Source organism: Diospyros lotus, chromosome 6 (genome assembly GCF_014633365.1).
Source record: "Diospyros lotus cultivar Yz01 chromosome 6, ASM1463336v1, whole genome shotgun sequence".
NCBI classification, from domain to species: domain Eukaryota; kingdom Viridiplantae; phylum Streptophyta; class Magnoliopsida; order Ericales; family Ebenaceae; genus Diospyros; species Diospyros lotus.
Window position 1 is genome coordinate 9,035,662 of NC_068343.1, and position 22,524 is coordinate 9,058,185.

Here is a 22,524-nt window from a genome sequence, read left to right on the forward strand (position 1 = left end):
TCAGCGAGCCGCCGCCGAATTGATGGTGAGCTCAAGCCCTAATCTAAACCCCGTTGAAGCCCCCGCAATGGCGGATGATTTTTCCTTTACGGCATAGCCAATAAATCTCCGGCAGGCAAATCCAGCACCTTCCTCTCGGAGACTTCCCGCCGCCAATGCGGCCACGGAGAGACCACACCGGGGTCGGGGGTGGCGACGAATAGCATGCTCATGCTCGTGCTCTGCCCACTTTGGAAGATTACTGTTGCGTAAAATTGTTTCAATTTATTCCTTAAATTAAATTTAGGCTGCTTATGGGTTTTTTTTTTTTTAGCTTTACGTTATCTATGGCCACAAAAAGTCTTACATAATAGATAGGTGTGTTGTTAAAATTACATTGAAAATCTATGTGATTTGAGTCATTAGGAAGAAGATTTCATATGATCTATAACTTACTCTCTTTTTTTTATTAATAATATTTTTAAAATCTAAAACATTTTTAAATAAATAAACAAAATAGATACCGAGTTGAAACATCCAAATCATACTTAATAAGTTGAAGGTGATCGATATGGGTTCAATTATAAAAATAATTAGCAACAACTAATAAAAAATATCAACAACAATGGTATTTTTTTTATTTTTAATGGCTTTATTCTAAATTATTAAACTAAAAATTATAATTTCGTGATTAAATAATCCATGATTTCATTTGTAATTTAAAAGTCTAGCAATTTGAGTTGGTTTGAATTTATTTTATTCCAACTCCTGCGGATTACGAAGTTTTTCAGGACATTTGAGTCAGCGCGACGATGAAGTGTTGTACTTCTTAAGCGTACTAATTAACGTGTGCTATTAACAATTTATTTTTGGTCTGGGCCGTCTTGCCAATGGTTTGCTGTTCGGCCTGGGTCTACAAGCCCACTAAAAGAACTGAGTACCCGGACAATCTGTTTTCTGAAATTACAAAACCATCAATTAATATATTTTTATTCTTCAAAATATTTATAAAAAAACTTAAGATATATCATCAATTTATTTTTTTTATCCTTAAATATTTTAAAATATCATATAATAATTCATTTTTTCTATTTGACTATATTAAATAATTTAGAGGGACAATTTTAAAAAATCAAATAAATTTCAAGCCAAAAGTGCATTGAGGGGGCAACACCCCCATCCCAAGTCAACGTGGCTGCACCATCATGTATGTTGTTTTATGCTGATTTCATTTTCTTTTGCTGTGAGTTCATTTTCTTAATTTTTTAGTTGTGTTATTTTTTTATATGATAAATGAATTTAATTAATAACATATAAAAGTATCTTGATCATTTTAAGATGAAATTTTTGGTGACCCTTCTAATTTGGGCTAGCAATTTTGTAAGAAATATAATATAATATAATTTAATTACCCTTGTAATTTTATTTTTAAAATAGAAACTTCATCGTATTATTATTGGTGGGGGGACATGGGCGGGGGGTGGTGGAGGGAGCGGCGGCGGCGGCGGCACCACGTTTTTGGTGAAGAGAAGAAAACGTTAATCAAAGTTATCCCCGGGTGGGAGTTGGAGGGGGATCCACCTCACTTGAATTGAATGACGCATCATCCATATTTATTTTATTTTAATTTTATCAGAATTGTTATTATTAATTTATTTATTATGGACATTAAGAAGCGGGATTTGGGGGGGACGGGGGGGTTGCTGAGTCAGAGCCTATCCAGTTGGAGGACAACAGCTGGAAGCCTCTTTCTCCTCACGTGTCAACTTCCCAAACCCTAACCCCAACTCCTCCACCTCCACCTCCTCCTCCTCCGCTTGCTCTCTCTCTCTCTAAAAGCTGTTGGCTGATGCAGAAGACTGCTGTTTCTTGTCTTGTTTTTATCTTAGTTTCTGGTTAATTGTTTTCCAACTAACCCTTCCCCCCACCTCACCTCTCTCTCTCTCTCTCTCTCTCTCTGGCATTAGATCTAAAACTGACTACTTACGAGCAAAAAGAGGGAGAGGATTAAACCCTTCGTCCGACTTGGACGTCCACCTCACTCCCCTCCAAACAGGTCGGTCTCTCTCTCTCTCTCTCTCTCTCTGCTTTTACATGGATGTATGAGGAAGAACACCTGATAATAGCGATTTCGAGGCGGATGCCTGGCTAATTGAGCCCTGCCTCTCACTTCCTTCTGTTTTGCTGTGTTTCGTTTCTGGATTTCTAGTTTTGTTCTGCCTCTTTTGGGTTCAAACTTCTGTTAATTTTGAAATGAAATTACTACCAGATTCGACTATGAGACCTTGCGTTTTTGGAAATAATTAATTCGCTCTGGATTCTGTGAGACCAAATGGGATTGTTGTGTATGAACCTGAGTAGTTGGCTTAACTTGCGCCCAGGATCGTAAGAAATAACAGGACCACCACTACTAGTGCATATTCAGCTAGATTTATCTTTTATTTATGCTTATTATACGTGTGCTTATGCCTTAAAGGCGCCCCTGCTGTTTGTACAGAAAGCACTCTGGCTTCAATTTGGGGAATTTTCACTTAGGTTTTATCACAAGCTTCCTAATAATGAAAGAGCTCCCGAAAGATGCCTGAAAATATTCTAAGAATTTTCTCCATTTTGTATAGTGATCTAAATGCAAGATTTTAATCTTCTAGAAAGATGCTAAACAAGTTACGGGCAGTTCAGGCCCTTCAGGAAACGCTCTTTATACTGGACTAAAAACAAAATAAATGCTTCCAGAATAGGAAGATTATTCGCACATTTATCCTAGATTCAACAAAATATGTTGTGAAGTAAAAAGAAAATAAAGGGCGTTCTCAATACACAAGGCTTCCCCCTTGGCGAGGGTGGGGGGAGGGTCATTTTTGTACTTAGTCTTTCCCCTGCTTTGAAATGTTCCCACAACTCAAATCTGTAACCTTCTAATAGCAAAATAGCAATCGTACTCTTGATATCAAGGCTTGCCCTCCTGAAATTAAAAGAAAACATACAACTATTTCAGAAATTGGATAAAGTATCGAATCAATCAATGAGTGGTTTTTTCCTTCTTGTTGCTCTTCCATATCAGTTAGGTATTTGTTATTTTTGTTTACTGCATGGGTCTGGCTTATTAATATTGGAAGTACATATCTTGTTTTGTTCCTGTTTCAGGAACCATTTATCAGAAGAAGTTCAGGAAATAACTGTTTTTTTTTATAACTAAAAAGTGTATATTCAAAACATTGACAAGAGGTGGCAAACATTGTACATCAAACAGGCTGATTAACAAGGTAATCTCATCATCAAAATGTAGGCAGAGGGAAACAAAAGGGGTAAACCACAAAACGGAACAACCAATTTACAAGATAATCTCATCATCATAAAATAAGCAGAGGAGGAAATATAAAATGGTAATCCTTCTTCAACCATGACAAAGGGAAATGACTAGTTTACAAGGTAATCTCATTATAAAAAAAAAAAAAAGGCAAAAGGAGGAAATATAAAAAAGGGGAATCCTCCTTCAACCACAACAAAGAGAAATGAACAAGTAACATGTATATTACCAAATACTGAGTACTCAATAATTGAAACTACTTTACTTAGTTTGAATCACTATCCAACATAGCTGAAGTCAAAAAAGGCTTTTATAGATAAGGGTGACAGGGAAGATGGGAAGGTTTACTCATTGCGTAGCCAAGGAACTTGAGGTTGATAAAGAGCTTGGTTCTGGAATTTAAGACACTGCATAAAAGTGGTCACAGGGGCATTAATTTTTGAATGAAACAAAACCACCTCTTGTTCTCTCCTGCCTTAATAGTAAAGCCAAAGGCCAGATAATTTTTTTCTGATTTTACAACTATCATCCATCATCAAACATATTTTATGCCCCACTTCAAACTTCTTGCTTCTTCAGGTGGCATCCTCTAGTAAGGGATTTCAATTTCAGAAGCAGTGTGTCTGTGGTGATTGATAACTCTTCTTCCCTCCGTAGATGGGAAGCACCAACTAGCTACAACATGTATGGTTTTTCTCAGATTATCAATGGTGAGAATAGAGCCATATGAAGTTGCCCTAAACAAAGAAAGCCACTCTAGGTGGCATTACTTTCCAGATAGCCTTCCACAGAAAGCTATCCTCCCTACTGTCTTTGAGTGCTTTGTATAATGACTCGGTGATAAAAGTATGTCCACTTGATGATAAAAGTATCTCTAGGTGCCATATTTGGTGACTTTTGGTATCTTATTCTGACTCTGGGATGATATAGCATTTTCTTAGAAGAATTAGTGCCTTTTTTAGTTAAGAACCAATTTACAAAGTCTACTTACATTTCAGGATGCAGTAACTATGGTAATATGCAGCAGAGATATGGTTCTTTACCTAGTAACTAAAATTTAATCTTGAGTCAACTGTTCACGAAATTATCTAAGGAGGTCTCCTGGTATTTTTGCTTGTCTAAATTGTGCTAGCCATCTAGGAAATACTTGCTGATTTTAGTATTTGAGCAAGTCTTTTACAGTTATTAGGTATTGCTATCTTTAGGCAGTGTCCTGGCCCTTGTTTTTTCCTGTAATGCATAGAATGGGCTCTGTCTCAATAATAATGATTCGGCAATTTTTCACATCAGGAAAATTAGAAGTTAATTCTCTTGGTTCAGAAAAGGACCTTCCTTTCATGCTTGATTTAAAAACCTATATATATATATATTTTTTTTTTTTTGGGGGGGGGGGGGAGGGAGATTTCTGAACGCTTTGACTGTATCATGTATGGTTTTTAATTTTTGTCTTTTTTGCATGTTGCAATGAAGACAACCTTGGATGGAGCAATGATGGCCTGACTATAGTTCTGAAGATTTTTTCTCTATCTTGTTTAAAGAATTTCTTTGTTCAAGTCGCACTTATTTATTCTGGAATGAAGGATTGTGATAAATGTAGAAACTATTTCTTCCGATAGATCATGGAAATTCCATGCCTATTTTTACTGTACAATATTTCTTGAATATTACCAATATTAAATTTGTTGTAGTTGAAGAGATTGAAATTCTGATGTAGATGCTTTCAGGAGCAAATATAGTGAGGCTACATAGTATCTTGTGGCAAGCAGTTAAAAGTAAGGGCAAGTATCAGTACTGAATACCAATCCAGATGGGGACCGGGGAAGAGACCTCCCCTGCTAAGCCTTCAAAGCCAACTTCTTCAGCTCAGGTCTCTCTCTCTCTCTCTCTCTCTCTCCCCCCCCCCCCCCCCCCCCTAGGGTTCCTCCCTCTTACAACTTTTCTATATTTTCAGGAAAACCAAACAGTACCTTCATATCCTGATTGGTCAAGCTCCATGCAGGTTTTTATTATGAAAGGCCTTGGCTTGGCTTTAGTTTGTAGTTTATCTAATTGAGAGAGGTGTTCCACAGTTCCTAGATAGATTTTACTAATAATTCATTTTATTATTATATAGCCTTATTATGGGGCTGGTGCTGCTCATCCTTTTTTTGCCACAACTGTTGCTTCTCCTACTCCCCATCCTTATCTTTGGGGCCAGGTGATTCTCTCTCTCTCTCTCTCTCTATATATATATATATATATCTCCTTCATTTGCTTAGTTTAAACCGAATTTTCTGCGACTTGTGATAGTATCAGTCTTTGACTAAACATTGGGCATTGCTGTTGATATTTTACAGCATCCTTTGATACCGCCGTATGGGACCCCAGTTCCCTACCCAGCTCTGTATCCCTCAGGTGGAGTTTATGCTCATCCTCCTAATATGGCCACGGTAACTCTTTGTTGACCTTTGCTTCATTAGATTTATTTGTTTTTGACTAGATATTCCATCAAAGAGTAGGTTCCTCTTCTTGATTGGATTACTTGATGAAGATTTCTGATTTTAGGTTGGGGTTGCCAGTTGTTTTTTAATCCTGCGCGTTATTATAGTTTTTATGAAACCTTCAATTTGGATGTTGGGAATTTCTCTTACAGGGTCCAAGCATGGGACAGGCAAACGTGGAGTTAGAAGGAAAAGCCTCAGATGGGAAGGATCGGGCTTCAAATAAGAAATCCAAGGGAACTCTAGGAAGCATGGCTGTGGTTGGTGTAAAGGGTGGAGAAAATGGGAAGTCAGCTTCAGGTTCAGGAAATGATGGTGCCACACAAAGGTTTCTTAGTCAAAATTTACCATTCAGGATTTTCTTTATGTTTTGAAACCAGATTACGGTGTTAAACTGAGAGGGTCAAGGGTTAATGGTCAGACTGGGGTCGAACCAAAATGTAATTTTATCAAATAAGTAAATACATAAAAATTAAATCTACGACCTAAAAATGAAGAAAAAAATACCTTGTATAATCTATAATGAGATTCTCAAACATCTCCCCTCCCCCCCACGCCCACCAAATGGATCTCCTTTGTTCTCTCATTGTCGCTCAAAACCACCTCTCCTCCAGTTTGTTTTTCCTATTTAGTTCTCTTTTGCACTTTCTGATTGTATGAAAGGGTGTTTTCTAATTTGCAGTGTATGGGAGGGGAGTGGTTGAACCAGGCTGGTTCAGCTTGTTTCTGGTTCAACTGCTTTGGTCACAAAATAGCTGGTTGGTTTTTAGGATTGAACTGGACCGGTTTCTGGACAGGTTCCTGGTTTTCCCAGTTGAAACGGCTGGTCCAGTCTGATTTTCTTATCATTGGTTTTGATTAGTATTCTCAGAATTTTCACATTGTCATTCTTTGGCATGGATTTTTATTATCAATGAGATTTTAGAATTCAATTGACATTATGAATGGTGTGCCACTGACCCTAACTTAGTTAGGATAAGGTGCAGTTAATGATGGCATGGTTTGATTTTAGTTCATTTTAATTGCCATTGTTTACTGTTCTCTAATTGTGAAGTTTAACTGTAGTTCATTTTGTTCTCTTATAAACAGTGCTGAAAGTGGGAGTGAAGGTTCATCAAATGCAAGTGATGAAAACAACCAACAAGTATGTCTATCTGTGTACATTAAGGCTTTTTTTCATTGTATTTATAAGGAACATACCGAGTCCCATGCAATTTCACCTAATTGAACTGGCTGTAACGTGCAAACCTAAACTGACCTGATATACTACTCCAATTTAAATTAATTGATTTTTATTTTTCAGGAATACTCTGCAGCTGCAAGTAAGAAAAGAAGCTTAGACCTGATGCTTGCAGATGGTAGCTTTCTCATCTTCATTTACTGGTTTTAGCATATGTTCTATTTAGTTGTGATTTTGTAGTTTGTGAACTTGTTCAGGAGCCAATGCACAGAATAACACTGTTGGAGTAAATCTTCAAGCTTCGGTACCTGGGAATCCAGTCGTCTCTTTGCCTACAACTAATCTGAACATGGGAATGGACCTATGGAGTGTGTCTCCTGCTGGTGCTGGAGCTGTGAGACCTCATGCCTCTGGTGTCTCACCTGCTGTTGCTCCAGCAGCGATGGTTGCCCGTGAAGGCATGATGACTGACCAATGGATTCAAGTATGGAGTCTAGCAATTAGTGTATCATTTATTAGTAGCTGTTCATTGAGTTTTGTCCAGTGAGAATTATTGTTTGCTCTTATTCAAGGTTGCTTTTGTTTTGGGTACATTATTCTTTATAACATTGCATGTGGTTGCAGACACAGCTAGTGCACCTGTTCTCTCGATCCCTTTTTATCATCTGCCTGATAAATGCCTTCTCGTAGGCATGATAGGATCCAATAAGATAGGATGTTTTCTGCACTCCAGCTTTTTCATTTAGGGAGTTCTATTATCATAACTGAAGACAAATAAGAACCTTATTTCGTAACATAAAAGACTTGAAACATAACACTTGCTATCAATCACTTGGCTGAAGGTCTTCTTGAAGTTTCTACTAGAAACAAAAAGTAATCTTTCTGTAAGCTCGTTTTTCTTCTTTTGCACGTAGTTTGCCTGCCTTCTCACTGAAGTGGGAAAAGCACACTATGGTACAACTGGAATTGGACCGTCTTATACACAAAGAGAAGGGTTAAGGGAAGTGGGTGCAGGAGATGGTCAGCTATTTCTGTCATCAAGGTTGATCATTTTAGTACCTGGCAATTATTCATCAAAAGTGCAAGTGGTAACAAGTTCACTAACTACTTATTGTTAAAAGAAAATAACAGAGAAGCAAGTGTTTGCCTAGCTAACAAGGAGCTTGGACTCAATTTTCTAAGTCTGAAATAGGCTAAAGTTCCAGAGGGAGGGAGTGCATCCTGGAATTTATTAAGGTTGCTCTTTTATTGTTGGAAGGTCATGGGTTCAAGTAGTAAAAAGAGCCTCTTCACGAAAAAGTAAAGGTAAGGCTGGGCACATATTCAACTGAATCAACCCTCCCCCCAATTCTCCCAAAGTGAGGAGTCTCAGCATTTTTAACTTGAGCAATTTGCTGATGAGGATGAGACTTTTGTGAAATGAGTAGGTTAAGTAGATGTATATTTCTTTTCCTGAAAAAATAAGTTGCTGTAATTGCAGTAGTTTTTAGTGCCCTTTTCTGCTGAAAAATGAGTAGGTTAAGTTGCTGTAATGGCAGATTTATCACTGCATCTACACAAAAGAAAAGAAAGTAATAAACGTGAGATAAGTTGCTGATCGTCTCCTAGTTTTATCACCTTCTCTCCATATTTTATCTGGCTGCTTCATCGTAAGATAAGATTAATTCTAACTTTGTGTTTTATCTGATGAACACATTATTTCCATTATGATATATTTACAGAAATATATCTTTGCAAAACATTTGCAGGTCTTGCAACTTAAAAATTTTAAGCTGCCTGGAATATCTGAAAACCAATGAATAAATATGTAAGACATGGATAATTGGGAGAATTACTGAATGTGGTAATTTGTAAAGCATGAACTTTTTTTTTGGTCATTTGCAGTGATTATTACAAACTGTCACACTCATTGCAAGCAATTCCAGATTTTTTTTTTTCATTTCTATTTTAAGCAATACCACATGCTTCCCTATGATTAGTAATTTCTCTCTTTAATCTGTATGTGCATATGCATGCATTGAAGAGATACGAAGTTCTATTTTGTGGGGTAAATGTCATCAACTTATATTTGCTTCCAAATGTTATGCATACAAGTACTCCTGGGAGAATATCTAGTATCTAGATGAAACCTTATAGTATGTAACCCATGAAATGACAGGATGATCGTGAATTGAAGAGACAGAAGAGGAAGCAATCTAACAGGGAGTCAGCTAGGAGGTCAAGATTAAGGAAGCAGGTATTTGCTTGGTTTAGTATCTTTTGTTTCTTCTTGAAAATAGTAAGGGTAATACTACACAAGCAAGAAGATTTGGCATGAGTTTTTAACTAGAATGATGTGGCACCAATTCTCTAACTTCCAAACAAATGCTGTCAAGGCCCCTTATCTTTTCAAAATACTATCAAGAAGAATTCTTGTAGTTATCCTGATCTATCAACTTATCCACCTTTTTTAAGCTATGGAACTTATTAACCTTCTTTTGATATAAGAAAAGAAAGCCTTTTGTTTTTATTGAGATCTATTTGCCATCCTATAATAGCTGAATATAGCCAAGGAATGCATGTTATTACCTCGATCTGAATCCTTAAGACTTCATATTTTGACTTGGATTGCAGCAATAGACTTGACTAGAAAAAATGGTATCTTTATCAATTTAATTTTAACTGTCATTGTAAACAGTCTCCTCTAGGATCAAAACGCATGTATGAAAAAGAAAGTTTAGAGCTTATTGATAAATCTTTGCAGAAAGCATTACTTCAGTCCTTGGTGAAATCTAATATAGGATGAGCTGTATTGTTGAATATAACAAAATCTGTGAGTTATAAAATAATAGAGAGATTTTTCACATATATTGCTAAAGGATTCAATTTGTAGTCCTGCCATTCAATTCAGTATCCATTTTAGTTTCAGTTGATGTCAGAGTTTCTAATGATGCTGATTATAGCTCCAAAAAGGTTGTATAAAATAAGGATAAGATTAGAACTAAGGTTTTGTGTCCAACCATAGAAGGGTTTACCAGATGGGGATCTCGAAGGGCAATTCATACTCGCAGCTAGAAAAGAACACGAAAGCCAAGACTAAACCTTTAGGAATCATTATATTTTTAGAATATTTATCTGGTTAGGATTTAGTCTTCTTGAAATTCTGATTTTCTTTAATTCATTTTTCCTAGTCGAGTCACACCAGCTCTTATATATAAGAAAGATCCTGGGATTGAGAACTGTATGTTGGAATTGACATTCACATAACACGATATTTTGTATTTAATTTTCCCCATTGTCAAGAGATGCCCAACAGGCCAACCCGAGCCATTCTCGCCAGGCCTGGCATTGCGCATGCCAGGTCTGGCCCTTGGCCCTCTGAGCCAAATAAACTGGCCTGGTTATTTTATTTTTTATTTTTTTTGTAAATTTAATTGGTTTTGATATACAATTTTAAATATGGTTTTATAAAATTGTAAGTATGGCTTTAACCTCAGTAATTAACATAGAACTTATCTACCAAATATGATATATTACTAATTTCTTTGTAATCTATCCTATTTATTAGGTTTATTTCCTAGAGGTTTAAAGATCTTTTTATATTTGGGGGCTTCGAATTATAATAATTATTGTAAACAATTAAACTTTTTATCCATAATTAACAATATTTTAAAGGGCTATTAACACCAAAAAGCCAAACGTTTTCGGGTTTTGACGATTTTATCTAATACTTTCAATTTTGGCAAGAAGAGCCCAATTTTTTAAATTAGTTGCAATTTTAGCCAATGCTGAAATTAATTTTGATCAGCGTGTGGCTTTGCCTAGGTGGCATACCACTTGGCATTTAATATTTTTTTTTATTATTTTCTAAAGAAAAATGCTCTCTCTTCTCTTCTCTGCCATGGCCACCTCTTCTCTCCTCTGCCATGACTGCTTCTTGCCTTGCTTCGTTGCCGCCCAAGGCTGCCTAATTATCTCATTGCCTCCTCTTTAGTTTGCACGAATTGGTTAACACACACACAACATATATATATATACAAACACACACACACACACGACAACATACACACACATTAACATATATTTATATACACACACACAACAACATATATACACACACACACATACAAAAATGTTTACACATAGCAAAATTTATATATATAAACATATACACACACAACATATATATATATACACACAGCAAAATATACACTAGCCAACAATGGTGGGGGGTGACGGCGACGCTGGCGAGAGGAGAGAGAGGGTGAAAGAGAGATCGATGATGAAGTCCGACGGCCTTCATCGGAGAAGAAGTCCGATCAGACTTCTCCAATCGAACTTCTCTATACGGCCTTCATTATCGGACTCTTTTCCGATTGAACTTTTACGGCCTTCATTATTGGACTTCTTCTATCGGACTTCTACAACCTTCATTATCAGACTTCTAGGGCCTTCATTATCGGACTTCTTCATCATCAAACTTCTCTGATTGGATTTTTCCGGCCTTCATTATCAAACTTTTACAGTGTCATGACCCTAATGATAGTTTAGTAAATATAATAGTAGAAGTTGGCATGCAATATACAATAATTGTAATTTCTTTTCCTTTTTCTGTTATAGGGCTTTGTCCTATTCTATAAGCAGTTAGGCTTGCTGTTATATTGCACATGGGAGCATGTGCGAGGCTGTTAAGCTCTATATAAGCCACAACTAAGATTGGAAGGATTATGCCCAAATTGATTGAATGAATATTCTCATTTTTCTCTCTAGAATTCTTTCTCAATTTCCCTATTTTTCTCTCGTTTCTCCCTAAATCTTCTTCTCTATACTGGTCTCCCTTAATTCCCTCCCTCAATTCCTTCCAATTCCTCTTTTAACCTATCACGAACCCTAGGTTTGTGACATACGGCCTTCATTATCGGGTTTCTCCGATCAGACTTCTACAACCTTCATTATCGGACTTCTTCGATTGAACTTTTCCAATCAGACTTCTCCGGCCTTCATTATTGGACTTCTACGGCCTTCATTATCAGATTTCTTCGATTGGACTTTTCCAACCTTCTTTGGAGAAGTCTGATCTTCGATGAAGTCTGAGTGGACTTCATCGTCTCTTTCCTCTCACTCTCTCTCTCCCTCTTGGCAGCGCCGCCGTCGCCCCCTACTACCGCTCAATCTGTCGTCCGTCACCCCCTGTTGCCGCCATCCACTGTATATTTTGCTCTGTGTGTGTATATGTTGTTGTGTGTATAGATGTTTGTGTGTGTGTGTGTGTATGTTGTGTGTGTTTGTGTGTATTTTGTGTGTGTGTTAATTAATTCTTGCAGAGTAGAGAGGAGGCGACGAGGTAAGGCGGTGCTGGGCGACAACGAGGCCAGGCGAGAAACAGCCGTGGTAGAGGAGAGAAAAGAGAGCATTATGTATTGTATGTTGGATTTATTAATTTCTGAAATTTCCTTTTCTTTTTCTTTAACTTGGAATGGGCAGAGTGGGAACACTGTGCCCAGCCTGTACCATTGCAACAATAATGGGCCCCTGGCAGCCCAGCCCGGTTGACATCTCTAATCTTTTCCTGGTCTTGCTCTCTTCTGTATCGTTTTCTTCTCTTTTTCTCTTCCTTTATTCTTCTTTTGTGTTTCATCATTGCCCTGCATAGAAGCTGCTCCGTTTCCCTGCCTGATTTTTTGATGTGCAATAGCTAGTGAGAAATCTGAAGGCTTTTGATCTGATTAACGATAAAGCCTATGATGCATCAGAGAAGCAGGAATCTTTCCCAACCCCCTGTTGGGAACACTGCATGGGTTGAGCACTTGATTAAGGAAAAGCACCCCATTGGATTGTGAGGGTGCCCATGTTAGTTGTCTTTGTTATTTCTGTGGTTAAGCAGTACCCAAGAGGAGTTGCAAGAGACTGGTAAAAACTATTAAATAAGAAAATCAATCCATGAAAAAGAAGAGGAAGTTGCATGAGTTTCCAGTATAGGCCCTCCAAATGAAGGGCCTAACCTCAATTTTATTTACTCAAATATAACTTTTAATTAGCATTATTCTTCCAACTTTAGAAGCCAACCCATTTTCATGTTTCTTTGACACCATTCCAAAGAACTGTTCTGAATTTGAACTCGGATGTCACAAGAATGATTAAATAAGGGGGCTCAAGTGTAATTAGTAATTGTAGAAGGAAGCGGGAAGATTGGTTAGTTAGTTAAGCAAGTTGATTTCAAATTTTTGTAAATAAGGCAAGTGGCCTTCGCCGCCTAAGGGTGAGTTGGAGCAATATATATAGCTCTAATGCCATCCCTCCCAAACTACCTAGAGAATTATCAATATACTCATTCTCTCTCTCTCTCTCTCTCTCTCTCGCTCTTCTCTCCCAAACCTTCTGGTCTTTTTTCTAGATTCCTCTCGGCTAAAGAGGAATCCCGCCTGTCAGAATCGGAATTCTGACAATCTGGTATCAGAGCAGATCTCGAGCCGTGACTTCACTGGAATTCACCATGGCAGACGGCACAAGGATGAAGTAAATGGAGGCTAAATTGCAGCAAGTCATTGCTGCAATGTTCGACATGCAGATGCGGATGGGTGGTTTGGAATTGTCCATGGAGGCAATAGTGGAAAGCAAAATCGAAGGTGCCATGGAATGATGGAGGGATGAACATCGGGAGCAACACAACCAATTGTGTGACCAGATGCAGATGTTTATCCGCATGGTCACGAGCCAGAACCAAGTGAGGCTCTCATCGGATTTTCCTCCCTGGGAAAGATCCAATCCCATCTTACCCAGCCATAATCCGCCTTCCCGTGCAGAAGGTGCCTTTGAATTCGGGGGTGATCCGACAATGGTAGAGGAGAATCACGTGGAGAGGCGGCAGGGCAGTCACATAGCTCCCCATTCTCATGGATTTGCAACTCCTAAATTGGAAATACCAATGATCGATGGGACGAACTCGAGGTGGTGGGTGCGCAAGTGTGAAAGGATGTTCAGTTTCTATGGGGTGCTAGAGTAGTAGGGTATGACTCTTGTAGCGGTTTACCTGAACAATGCAAAGGATGCATGGTTTCAGGGGTGGATTGGGACTAAGGAAGGTTGTCGATGGACAGAGTTTGTGGAGGACCTCTGCGAGAGGTTTGGAGATCAGAATATGTTGGATGTGGTTGAGGAGTTCAATAAGCCCCGACAGGAAGGAACGGTGCAGACATATCAATCGAAATATGAGGAGCTTAAGTCCCTCATGATCATTCTATACCCCCACCTGATGGAGGGGTATTTTGTTTGTAGCTTTGTGAGTGGATTAAGTGAAGAGTTAAGGCCCATTGTCAAAATGCAGCAGCCAAGAACAGTGAAGCAAGTCGCGGAATGTGCAAGGCTATAGGAATTAACGGTAGAAGCATTAATGAAGAAACATAGAGGGCAGATGAGGGTCTTGAATGTGGGAATGACTCTGATGGGAAACAGGGGAGTAGGAAGAGAAGGAAATAAGATAATCCAAGGAAACGCAAGAGGGGGACAATCCTCTGCCTTAGCTCTTGTGCCACTAAATAGTGGGAGGTTCGCAGAACAAAGGAGGAGAGCAGGACTCAGCTTCCGTTGCGGGGATCGGTATACTCCCGGGCACCAGTGTAGGAGGCAACTCCAACTCATAGAAGGAGATGAAGATGTGGAGGAGCAAGAGGAAGATATGTTGCCCCATGGTAGTGAAGCAGGGGAAGAAAGCATAGAGATATCTCTCCATGCCCTTCGAGCTCTTGCCAGTAGCAAGATTATACCAATGGAAGGGAAATCCCAGGACCACTGGCTAATGGTCTTAATAGATAGTGGAAGCACCCATAGCTTCCTGATGAGGGGACGGCTAAGAAGTTGAAGTGTGAGTTGACAGGGACCTCAGCCCTTGTCAGTAATGGTAACCAACGACAATAAGGTGATGTGTAGATCTGCGTGTGAAGGGTTTTGTTGGGAGATGCATGGGGAGCCTTTTGAAGCAGATCTTAGATTGCTGAAGTTAGGGGGCTGTGATATAGTCCTAGGAGTGGACTATATGAAAGGTGTGAGCCCTATTAGTTTTGACTTCAATGCAATGGAAGTCACCTTTGAGAAGGATGGCAAGAGATTGACTCTTACAAGAAGTCCTAAGACGGGGGTTTATAAGATGATTACCGGGAGGAGGTTGCAAAAGGTCTTAAAGTCCAAATGGACTCAAGTGGCCAAGCTGTTTTCAATTGAAGCAGTGGAACAGGGAGAGAGGAATGCCGAGCAGGCGGAAGCAGAAATCCCTACCCAACCACAACCTTAGCAGGTACACAAAATAGACTTCCTTAATAAACTCTTGCTTGAATTTAAGGACCTGTTTGATGAACCTCAATCTCTGTCACCTTATCGACCTTTTGATCATTCTATTGTTTTAAAACCAAATACCAAACCTATCAATATTTGAGCCTATAGATATCCCCCTAAACAGAAAGTAGAAATTGAGAACCTAACTAAGGATGTGTTGGCCAGGTCAATTGTTCGGCTAGGTCAAAGCCCTCTTTCCTCACCTATACTACTAGTCAATAAAAAATATGGGAGTTGACGCTTTTGCATAGACTACAGCTAGCTCAATTCCCAAACCATGAAAAATAAATTCCCTATCCCTATAATCGAAGACCTCCTTGATGAGCTTAAACATGGCAAGATCAGGGTATCATCAGATACATATGAACCCTGATGATATCTCTAAAACAACCCTCTCTACTCATCAAGGACATTACGAATTTTTAGTAATGCCCTTCGAGTTAGTCCCTGCTACCTTCAAAGCCTTAATGAATCACATATTCAAACCGTACCTCCGTAAATTTGTGTTAGTGTTTTTTTATGACATTCTCATCTACTGCCCCTCATTCTCACAACACCTCAACCATCTGAGAACTATTCTAAAGGTCTTGAGATTCAATCAACTATTTATTAAAAAGTCTTAAGTGTTCTTTTGCCCAGCCAAAGGTAGAATACTTGGGATATGTCATATCTGGTGCATGAGTCAACACTAATTCCAACAAAATAGCTGCAATGCTATCATGGCTGAGGCCCACATCAATAAAGGCCTTGAGAGGATATCTGGGCCTCACAGGTTACTACAGGAGATTCATTAAGGATTATGGAGCGATCAGCAGACCGCTCACCAATTTGCTTAAAAAGGAGGGGTTCAGGTGGGATGAGAAATCAGAAAAGGTGTTTGAGAGGCTTAAGAAGGCAATGAGTGAAGCCCCTACCTTGGGCCTCCCGGACTTCTCCAAGCCTTCACTCTAGAGATTGACACTAGCAGCACTGGAGTAGGAGCAGTTTTATCCCAAGAGGGAAGGCCCCTAGCTTTCATTAGCAAAGCATTGAGCCAAAGGCATCAAGGACTCAGTGTCTATGACAAAGAGCTGAAGATGGTGTTAATTACAGTTGACAAATGGCGCTACTACTTGGAAGGCGGACAATTCATCATCAAAACAGACCATGAGAGTCTTAAATTTCTCCTACAATAGAGGCTACACATACATCTACAGAAGAAAGGGATGGCGAGAATAATGGGGTTAGACTGCATTATCCAATATCGAAAGGGGAAGGAGAACAAAGCCGCATATGCACTGTCCAGATGTGTTGAAAGGGCACTTGTGGCCTCCATCACAACAATTGTACCTAATTGGTACCAAGAGGTCAATGATAACTATGTACGAGATGAATGGGCTAAGGGAATAATGGAGCAGCTTACTGTAAACCCCAGCTCAAGACTCGGGTTCACCCTGAAAAATGGAGTATTGAGATATCAAGGCAAGTTGGTAGTAGGGGATCATGAGGAGTTAAAGGGCAAGATTCTGGAGACATTTTGGGGTGCAGGGCACCTATCAAAGAGTAAAGCAGATGTTTTTCTAGCCTAAACTAAGGAAGTATGTTATGGAATTCGTGTTGAGATGTGATATTTGCAAGAGATGCAAGCACGATATAGTAGCCCACCCAGGGCTACTCCAGCTGCTTCCCATTCCTACCCTAGCATGGACCAACATTTTGATGGACTTTGTGGAAGGATTATCAAAGTCCGAAGGTCGGGATTGTATACTGGTGGTCGTTGACAAATTCACTAAATTCTCCCATTTCATTGGCCTAACACATCCTTTCACAGCCTAGGAGGTAGCCCGCCTCTTCCTCGACTGAGTAGTGCAACAACATGGTGTTCCCCAGACCATAGTTTTGGATAGAGATAAAATCTTTACCAAACTTTTCTAGAATGAGCTATTCAAGAGCTTAGGGGCTAAGTTACACATGAGTTCAGCATTTCACTTGGAATCAAATGGCCAAACTGAACAAGTGAATCAATGCCTAGAAATGTACTTGAGATGCTTATGTTTCCTACAGCCTAAGGGATGGCATCGCTGGCTATCATTGGCTCAATGGTGGTACAATTCTTGTCACTACAATGCCATCAAGATGACCCCCTTTGAGGTCTTATACGGGTATAAACCATCTCTACTGCCAGCAATAGCAAGGGAAGTAATAGTGGAATCCTACTTACAGCAAAGATAACAAGTGCTGTAGGTGTTGAAAAAGGAATTGGCCAACGCTTCTTATACCATCTCTACTGCCAGCAATAGCAAGGGAAGTAATAGTGGAATCCTACTTACAGCAAAGATAACAAGTGCTGTAGGTGTTGAAAAAGGAATTGGCCAACGCTTAGAACCGCATAATGTAGTTTGCTGATAGAAAGAGGTCCGATCGAGAGTTCCAGGTAGGAGATCTAGTCTACCTAAAGTTCAGAAAGGCCCACATGCAGACCCTGGCTCTAGGTTAGTACTCCAAATTGAGCCCAAAATACTTTGGCCCCTATCCTATTGCCGCAAGGATAGGCAAGGTAGCTTACAAACTGCAGTTGCCCCCAGAGTCCCAAGTCCACCCCGTGTTCCATGTGTCACTACTGGAAAAATCTATCGGAACTCATGCATTCTGCATTGCCCCACCAAAGCCCCTAATTGATCCTACAGCAGCCCTGGAGCCTGTGGCTATTGTGGATAGGTGCATTATACACCGCCATGGGCCCCCTTTGATGCAGGTCCTAGTCCGATGGTCCAATCTCCATCCAGAGAATAACACTTGGGAGTACCTTCCCTAGCTACTTAATCAGTTTCCAAGGGTGGCTGGCCTATTGTGAACTTCTTGGGGACAAGAAGTTGCTGAAGGGGAGGGTAATTGTCACAAGAGTGATTAAATAAGGGGGCTCAAGTGTAATTAGTAATTGTAGAAGGAAGCGGGAAGATTGGTTAGTTAGTCAAGCAAGTTGATTTCAAATTTTTGTAAATAAGGCAAGTGGCCTTTGGTGCCTAAGGGTGAGCTGGAGTAGTATATATAGCTCTAATGCTATCCTCCCAAACTACCTAGAGAATTATCAATATACTCATTCTCTCCCGCCATTTCTCTTTCATTCTCTCTCTCTCTCTTTCTTTTGCTCTTCTCTCCCAAACCTTTTGGTCCTTTTTCTAGATTCCTCTCAGCTAAAGAGGAATCCCGCCTGTCAGAATCGGAATTCTGACACTTGGAGCCTAGAGGGAAGCCCAAAATAAGTTGACAGGAGGACCCACACTTGCAGCCTAAAGTGTCAGCTGGACTTTTTAGGTTTTCTACTTGCCATTGGGACGGGTTCACTCCTGGTAAATTGGTACACTAGCAAGAAACCACCTCAATACATAATAACACACATCAGGGGTAGTGTAGTTCCTTTGAAAAGAATGGCATCATCTTCAAAAAGTATGGGACACACTAGCTTTGAACCATCTCTCAACCCAGCCTCACCCTCTTCACCCACCGTAATTTTCTAGCTAAGAGGCCAAGGACCTGCATAACCAAAATGAATAAAAATGTAGAAAGAGGGCCCCCCTGGTATAGACCTCCAGAAGACTTAAAAAACCTTTAGGACCCCATTGATGAGTATTGAGAATATAACCAAGAAAATACAATTTTGGCACCTAGAACCAAACCCCTTCTTATCAGAACATAATCCAAAAAGGCCTAGCTGACATGGTCATAAGCCTTTTCTACATCAATTTCATAGATGATCCCAGGATTTCTGCTAACCCTGTAAGTCTCTACACACTCGTTAGCCAGTAGGATAACATCGAAAAAACTGATGGCCCTCTAAGAACAGAATTAGGGAATTTTGGGACCTCTGCATCAATAACTTCTTTGAATCTAATGGGCAAAATTTTAACCAGTAGTTTACAGACATTGCCTACAAGGCTTGTAGGGTTGAAATCTTTTGATTCTGTGGCTTCACACTTCTTTGGTGTCAGTGCAATGAAAGTAATGTTTAGACTCTTTTTCTAATCTAGCTTCTCAGAAACACTCACCTTCTGTTTTCCATCAGACCCGTGTACACCACCAAGTAGGGTTGTAAGAAAGCCATGGTATACCCATCCAGGCAAGGAGATTTTTCTCCATTGCCACTTTTAGGAGCTGCTGGAACTTGTTCTTCTGTAAAGGGCCTTTCTAATCTGTCTTTATGCTCTGCTAAGAGGGTCATAAATTCACTCCCAGGAAGGGCAGGATGCCACTCGCGTGAGTGGACATATATTAGGGCCCGGGGGGCCATTGCCCTCCCTAGATTTTTGAAAACCTCTTTTAGTATATACTAAATATAAAAAATAGAAATTATACTGCCGCCTCCCCCCCCCCCCCCCCCCCCCAAAAAAAAAAAAAAATGCAAACCCCCTTTAATATATGATAAAAACAAACAAAAAAAAGGAATGTTCCTAGGCCCCCGATAAGAGTCAAAATCCTATAAACTTCAGACTTGTACACCTAGGCATATTAAGAGACTATATGAGGTAGTTATCCTAATGTTGAAATTTTGCCAGCACCAACACACCCCCCCCCCCCCCCCCCCCCCCAAAAAAAAAAAGGAAAAAAGAGGAGGGAAAAAAAACTTCCATCCTGTGTCCACACCTCCCCACTCTCGTGTTCTGGGGAAAACATTTCTTAGAAAACAGCCTTAGATCACAAGAAAGAGAAACTGGGCTTGACTTCTCCTTAACTTTTGGTTACACTCTCTTATTCCCAAACCAGAAGAATACTACCTGCAGACCCCTAGCTGACCAGTGACTTCCCCCAACCGTTTAGTGAAGTTCACTGAGTTTGGTCTCTAGAAGACAAGCTAAATCTGCATCCCAAGCTTTGAAGAGCAATTTAACCACTTTCCTTTTATCAAGGTCATTGAGACCTTTAACATTTCAAGACATGATTCCAAACCTCATGAGGAAAATGGAAGCTGTACCTAAGAGGCCTTCGCAGTGCATTCACATATCCAAATCATGGTGAGAAATATTCAAGATGCCTAGAGAGGTAGTATTCTGAATAGACTGTTGGAAGGCTTGGCATTTTGATGTGGACTCTTGGTGCTTTTCCTGCTTTTGGATTTTTAAATTGTACAGGAGAAAAAATAAAGTATTAACATTATTGAACAGAATTAAGTTATTCAAAAGGAAACAGCCAAGACATCTGGTGGAACTGCTGAAGCCATTAAGCTACTTTTGGGAAGGTTGCGCAGAATAGAAATTTGATAACTAATTGAAGAAAGGCATCAAGGCAAACCTTTTAGGAACAGTAAGGTTGGCTCCTTTTGGACTGGAAGGTCACAAGTTTGAATTGTGAAAAGTCTCTTTGTCAAAAAAGCTTCTTTTTTTTTCTATTTTTTTTTTTTTGGGGGGGGGGGGGAGCGGGGGAATCGCTATTTACAAATATGACCCTCTCCTTCCCCTTGGTAAGCAGGGAGTGCCATCCACTGAGGATGCCCGTTTTCATTGAAGAAAAGCATCATGGCATGAAGCTAGCATTGCATTGTATTACAGTCAAATATACCAGATTATTCCACTGAACAAAACTTTTACACCGGTAAGAAATTAGAGTTTTCCTTCTAAGTTTTAGATTTTTTTGGTTTTTAAACTACCTTTTTGGTTTTAGCCTTGGGAAAAGTTTGTTATATTGAAGGACGCTTTAGAGGAATAAAATAGAGGTCCTATGGTGATTCACACACCAAAGGGGATAGAGACCCTCTCTCCCTGTGTACCCTTTACTGAAAGAATAGCTAGGTTAAACAAAAAGCAACCAGAACTTTAATGTAGTCATTCCAAATTATTTTTTTAATTAATTGGTTCTTTGTGAAGAGAAGATTTTGGGAGCAGTTGTTGATTACTTGAAGTTTTTCCTTGTATGTCTTGAAGTTACACTCTTCTGTTGTAACAAGAAAATTGTTAGCCATGCTGCATGTTCTTTGTTGTCTACAGGCAGAGTGTGAAGAGCTACAAGCAAGGGTGGAGACCTTGACCAACGAAAACCAAACACTCAGAGAAGAGATGCAGAGGCTTTCTGAGGAGTGTGAGAAGCTTGCATCTGAAAATAATTCCATTAAGGTCAACTATGACATTCATCCATTTTTTCTTATACATATTTTCTGTATGCATGTCTGGTGATATTTCCCTAATTTTAAATGCTTCAAAGTACGATAGGACTTGTTCTAAGTGCCATACTGCGCTTGCTTTGTCTGGAAGCATTGCCATGTTAATTTTATCTTCACTATATACTTACTACAGCCACAACTTAGTTACGTTCTTACACATGTTGGCGGGGCTTGATGCATTGTCCTGCTTTTTGTTCCTTTGGAAAAGAAGAGACATTATATATTCATAATGATGTCGTATTACCTTTAAACTTGCACTGATTGTGAATATATATCCATTTTCTGATATGTAAAATAGTTATTTAATGATGAAAACAATTTTGCCTCTCACACAGGAAGAGTTAACTAGATTGTGGGGACCTGATGCAGTATCGAAACTCGAGAATAACAACTCTAACCAACTACTACTTCAGTCTCCCAACGACGAAAACTGTTGAGGTACCTGGAGGCTGCAAAGGAAAACTGGTATGAGGTGGGATGAGAGGTATTCATCAAGCCTGCAGAACTTAATGACTGCGGCACTAATTAAGCAAGGTTTACTTAATCCTTACTAATGTACAAAACTAACCCTTTTTCAATATAACACTCACATTTGTAACTCTTTTAACAGATGCCCAAGCTTTTGATTTATTGACATGATGTAGGATTATTATTTGAAAAGAGAAACTCAGAAGAAGAAAGGCCGTGAAGGACATTGTCATCTTAAAGATCGTTTTATTCTATAATTTTGTTTTAGGGAGTATAATCTTGCTATCATTGTATTAGAGCTTTCCGTGCAGTATATATGCTACTTTTACAAGTCTTTGTTAGGAGTTGTTTGCTTGAAGATGGTAAGCTCTACCATTCACTTTTTGGTGCCGAGTTGCTAGAGGAACCAAGGTATATGAACTTGGGCCTAAGTCACATGAAAGATCGTGGGACTAGATTGAGATTTATTTATTCTTGAGAGCGGGCAGAGGGCAACCACTAATTGGCCATATGGATCAAAATTTGCTTTGTTCTAATTACCCTGCCCTTTTTGGGTAATGGGCTGCACTTTCTTTTTGTTTCTTTTGGGTATTCACTGCTTAAGAGATGTTTGAAACATGTATGGTTGCTGTTCGAAATAAGTACCAAGTGAGTTTAGCCTTTAATGTCAGTT

The 22,524-nt window shown here is 39.4% G+C and overlaps 1 protein-coding gene across 6 annotated transcripts; it reads left to right on the forward strand.

The window, feature by feature from the left end:
- The first annotated feature begins 1,732 nt into the window (after window positions 1–1,732).
- On the forward strand, window positions 1,733–22,090 carry LOC127804937 (G-box-binding factor 1). 6 transcript variants are annotated; one of them, XM_052342044.1, is made up of 13 exons: window positions 1,742–2,035; window positions 4,757–4,879; window positions 5,001–5,153; window positions 5,238–5,285; window positions 5,400–5,483; window positions 5,623–5,715; window positions 5,919–6,094; window positions 6,856–6,910; window positions 7,070–7,124; window positions 7,204–7,430; window positions 9,105–9,182; window positions 21,211–21,336; window positions 21,719–22,090. In XM_052342044.1, exons 3-13 carry the CDS (start codon window positions 5,094–5,096, stop codon window positions 21,818–21,820), a joined length of 1,104 nt encoding a protein of 367 aa, XP_052198004.1. In that variant the 5' UTR covers window positions 1,742–2,035; window positions 4,757–4,879; window positions 5,001–5,093; the 3' UTR covers window positions 21,821–22,090. The 6 variants fall into 6 exon arrangements, with proteins under 6 accessions (XP_052198007.1, XP_052198006.1, XP_052198004.1 ...); XM_052342045.1 differs by having other exon boundaries at window positions 5,011–5,153; XM_052342046.1 differs by lacking the exon at window positions 4,757–4,879 and having other exon boundaries at window positions 1,739–2,035; window positions 5,011–5,153; window positions 7,070–7,088.
- The last annotated feature ends 434 nt before the right edge of the window (window positions 22,091–22,524 follow it).

Excerpts from the sequence above, each read along its gene's own strand:
- LOC127804937 (XM_052342044.1), top strand. The coding sequence starts at position 5,094 with ATGGGGACCGGGGAAGAGACCTCCCCTGCTAAGCCTTCAAAGCCAACT. Across the intron at positions 6,095-6,855 it reads AATGATGGTGCCACACAAAG|TGCTGAAAGTGGGAGTGAAG; the intron begins GTTTCTTAGTCA and ends TCTTATAAACAG. Across the intron at positions 7,431-9,104 it reads TGACTGACCAATGGATTCAA|GATGATCGTGAATTGAAGAG; the intron begins GTATGGAGTCTA and ends ATGAAATGACAG.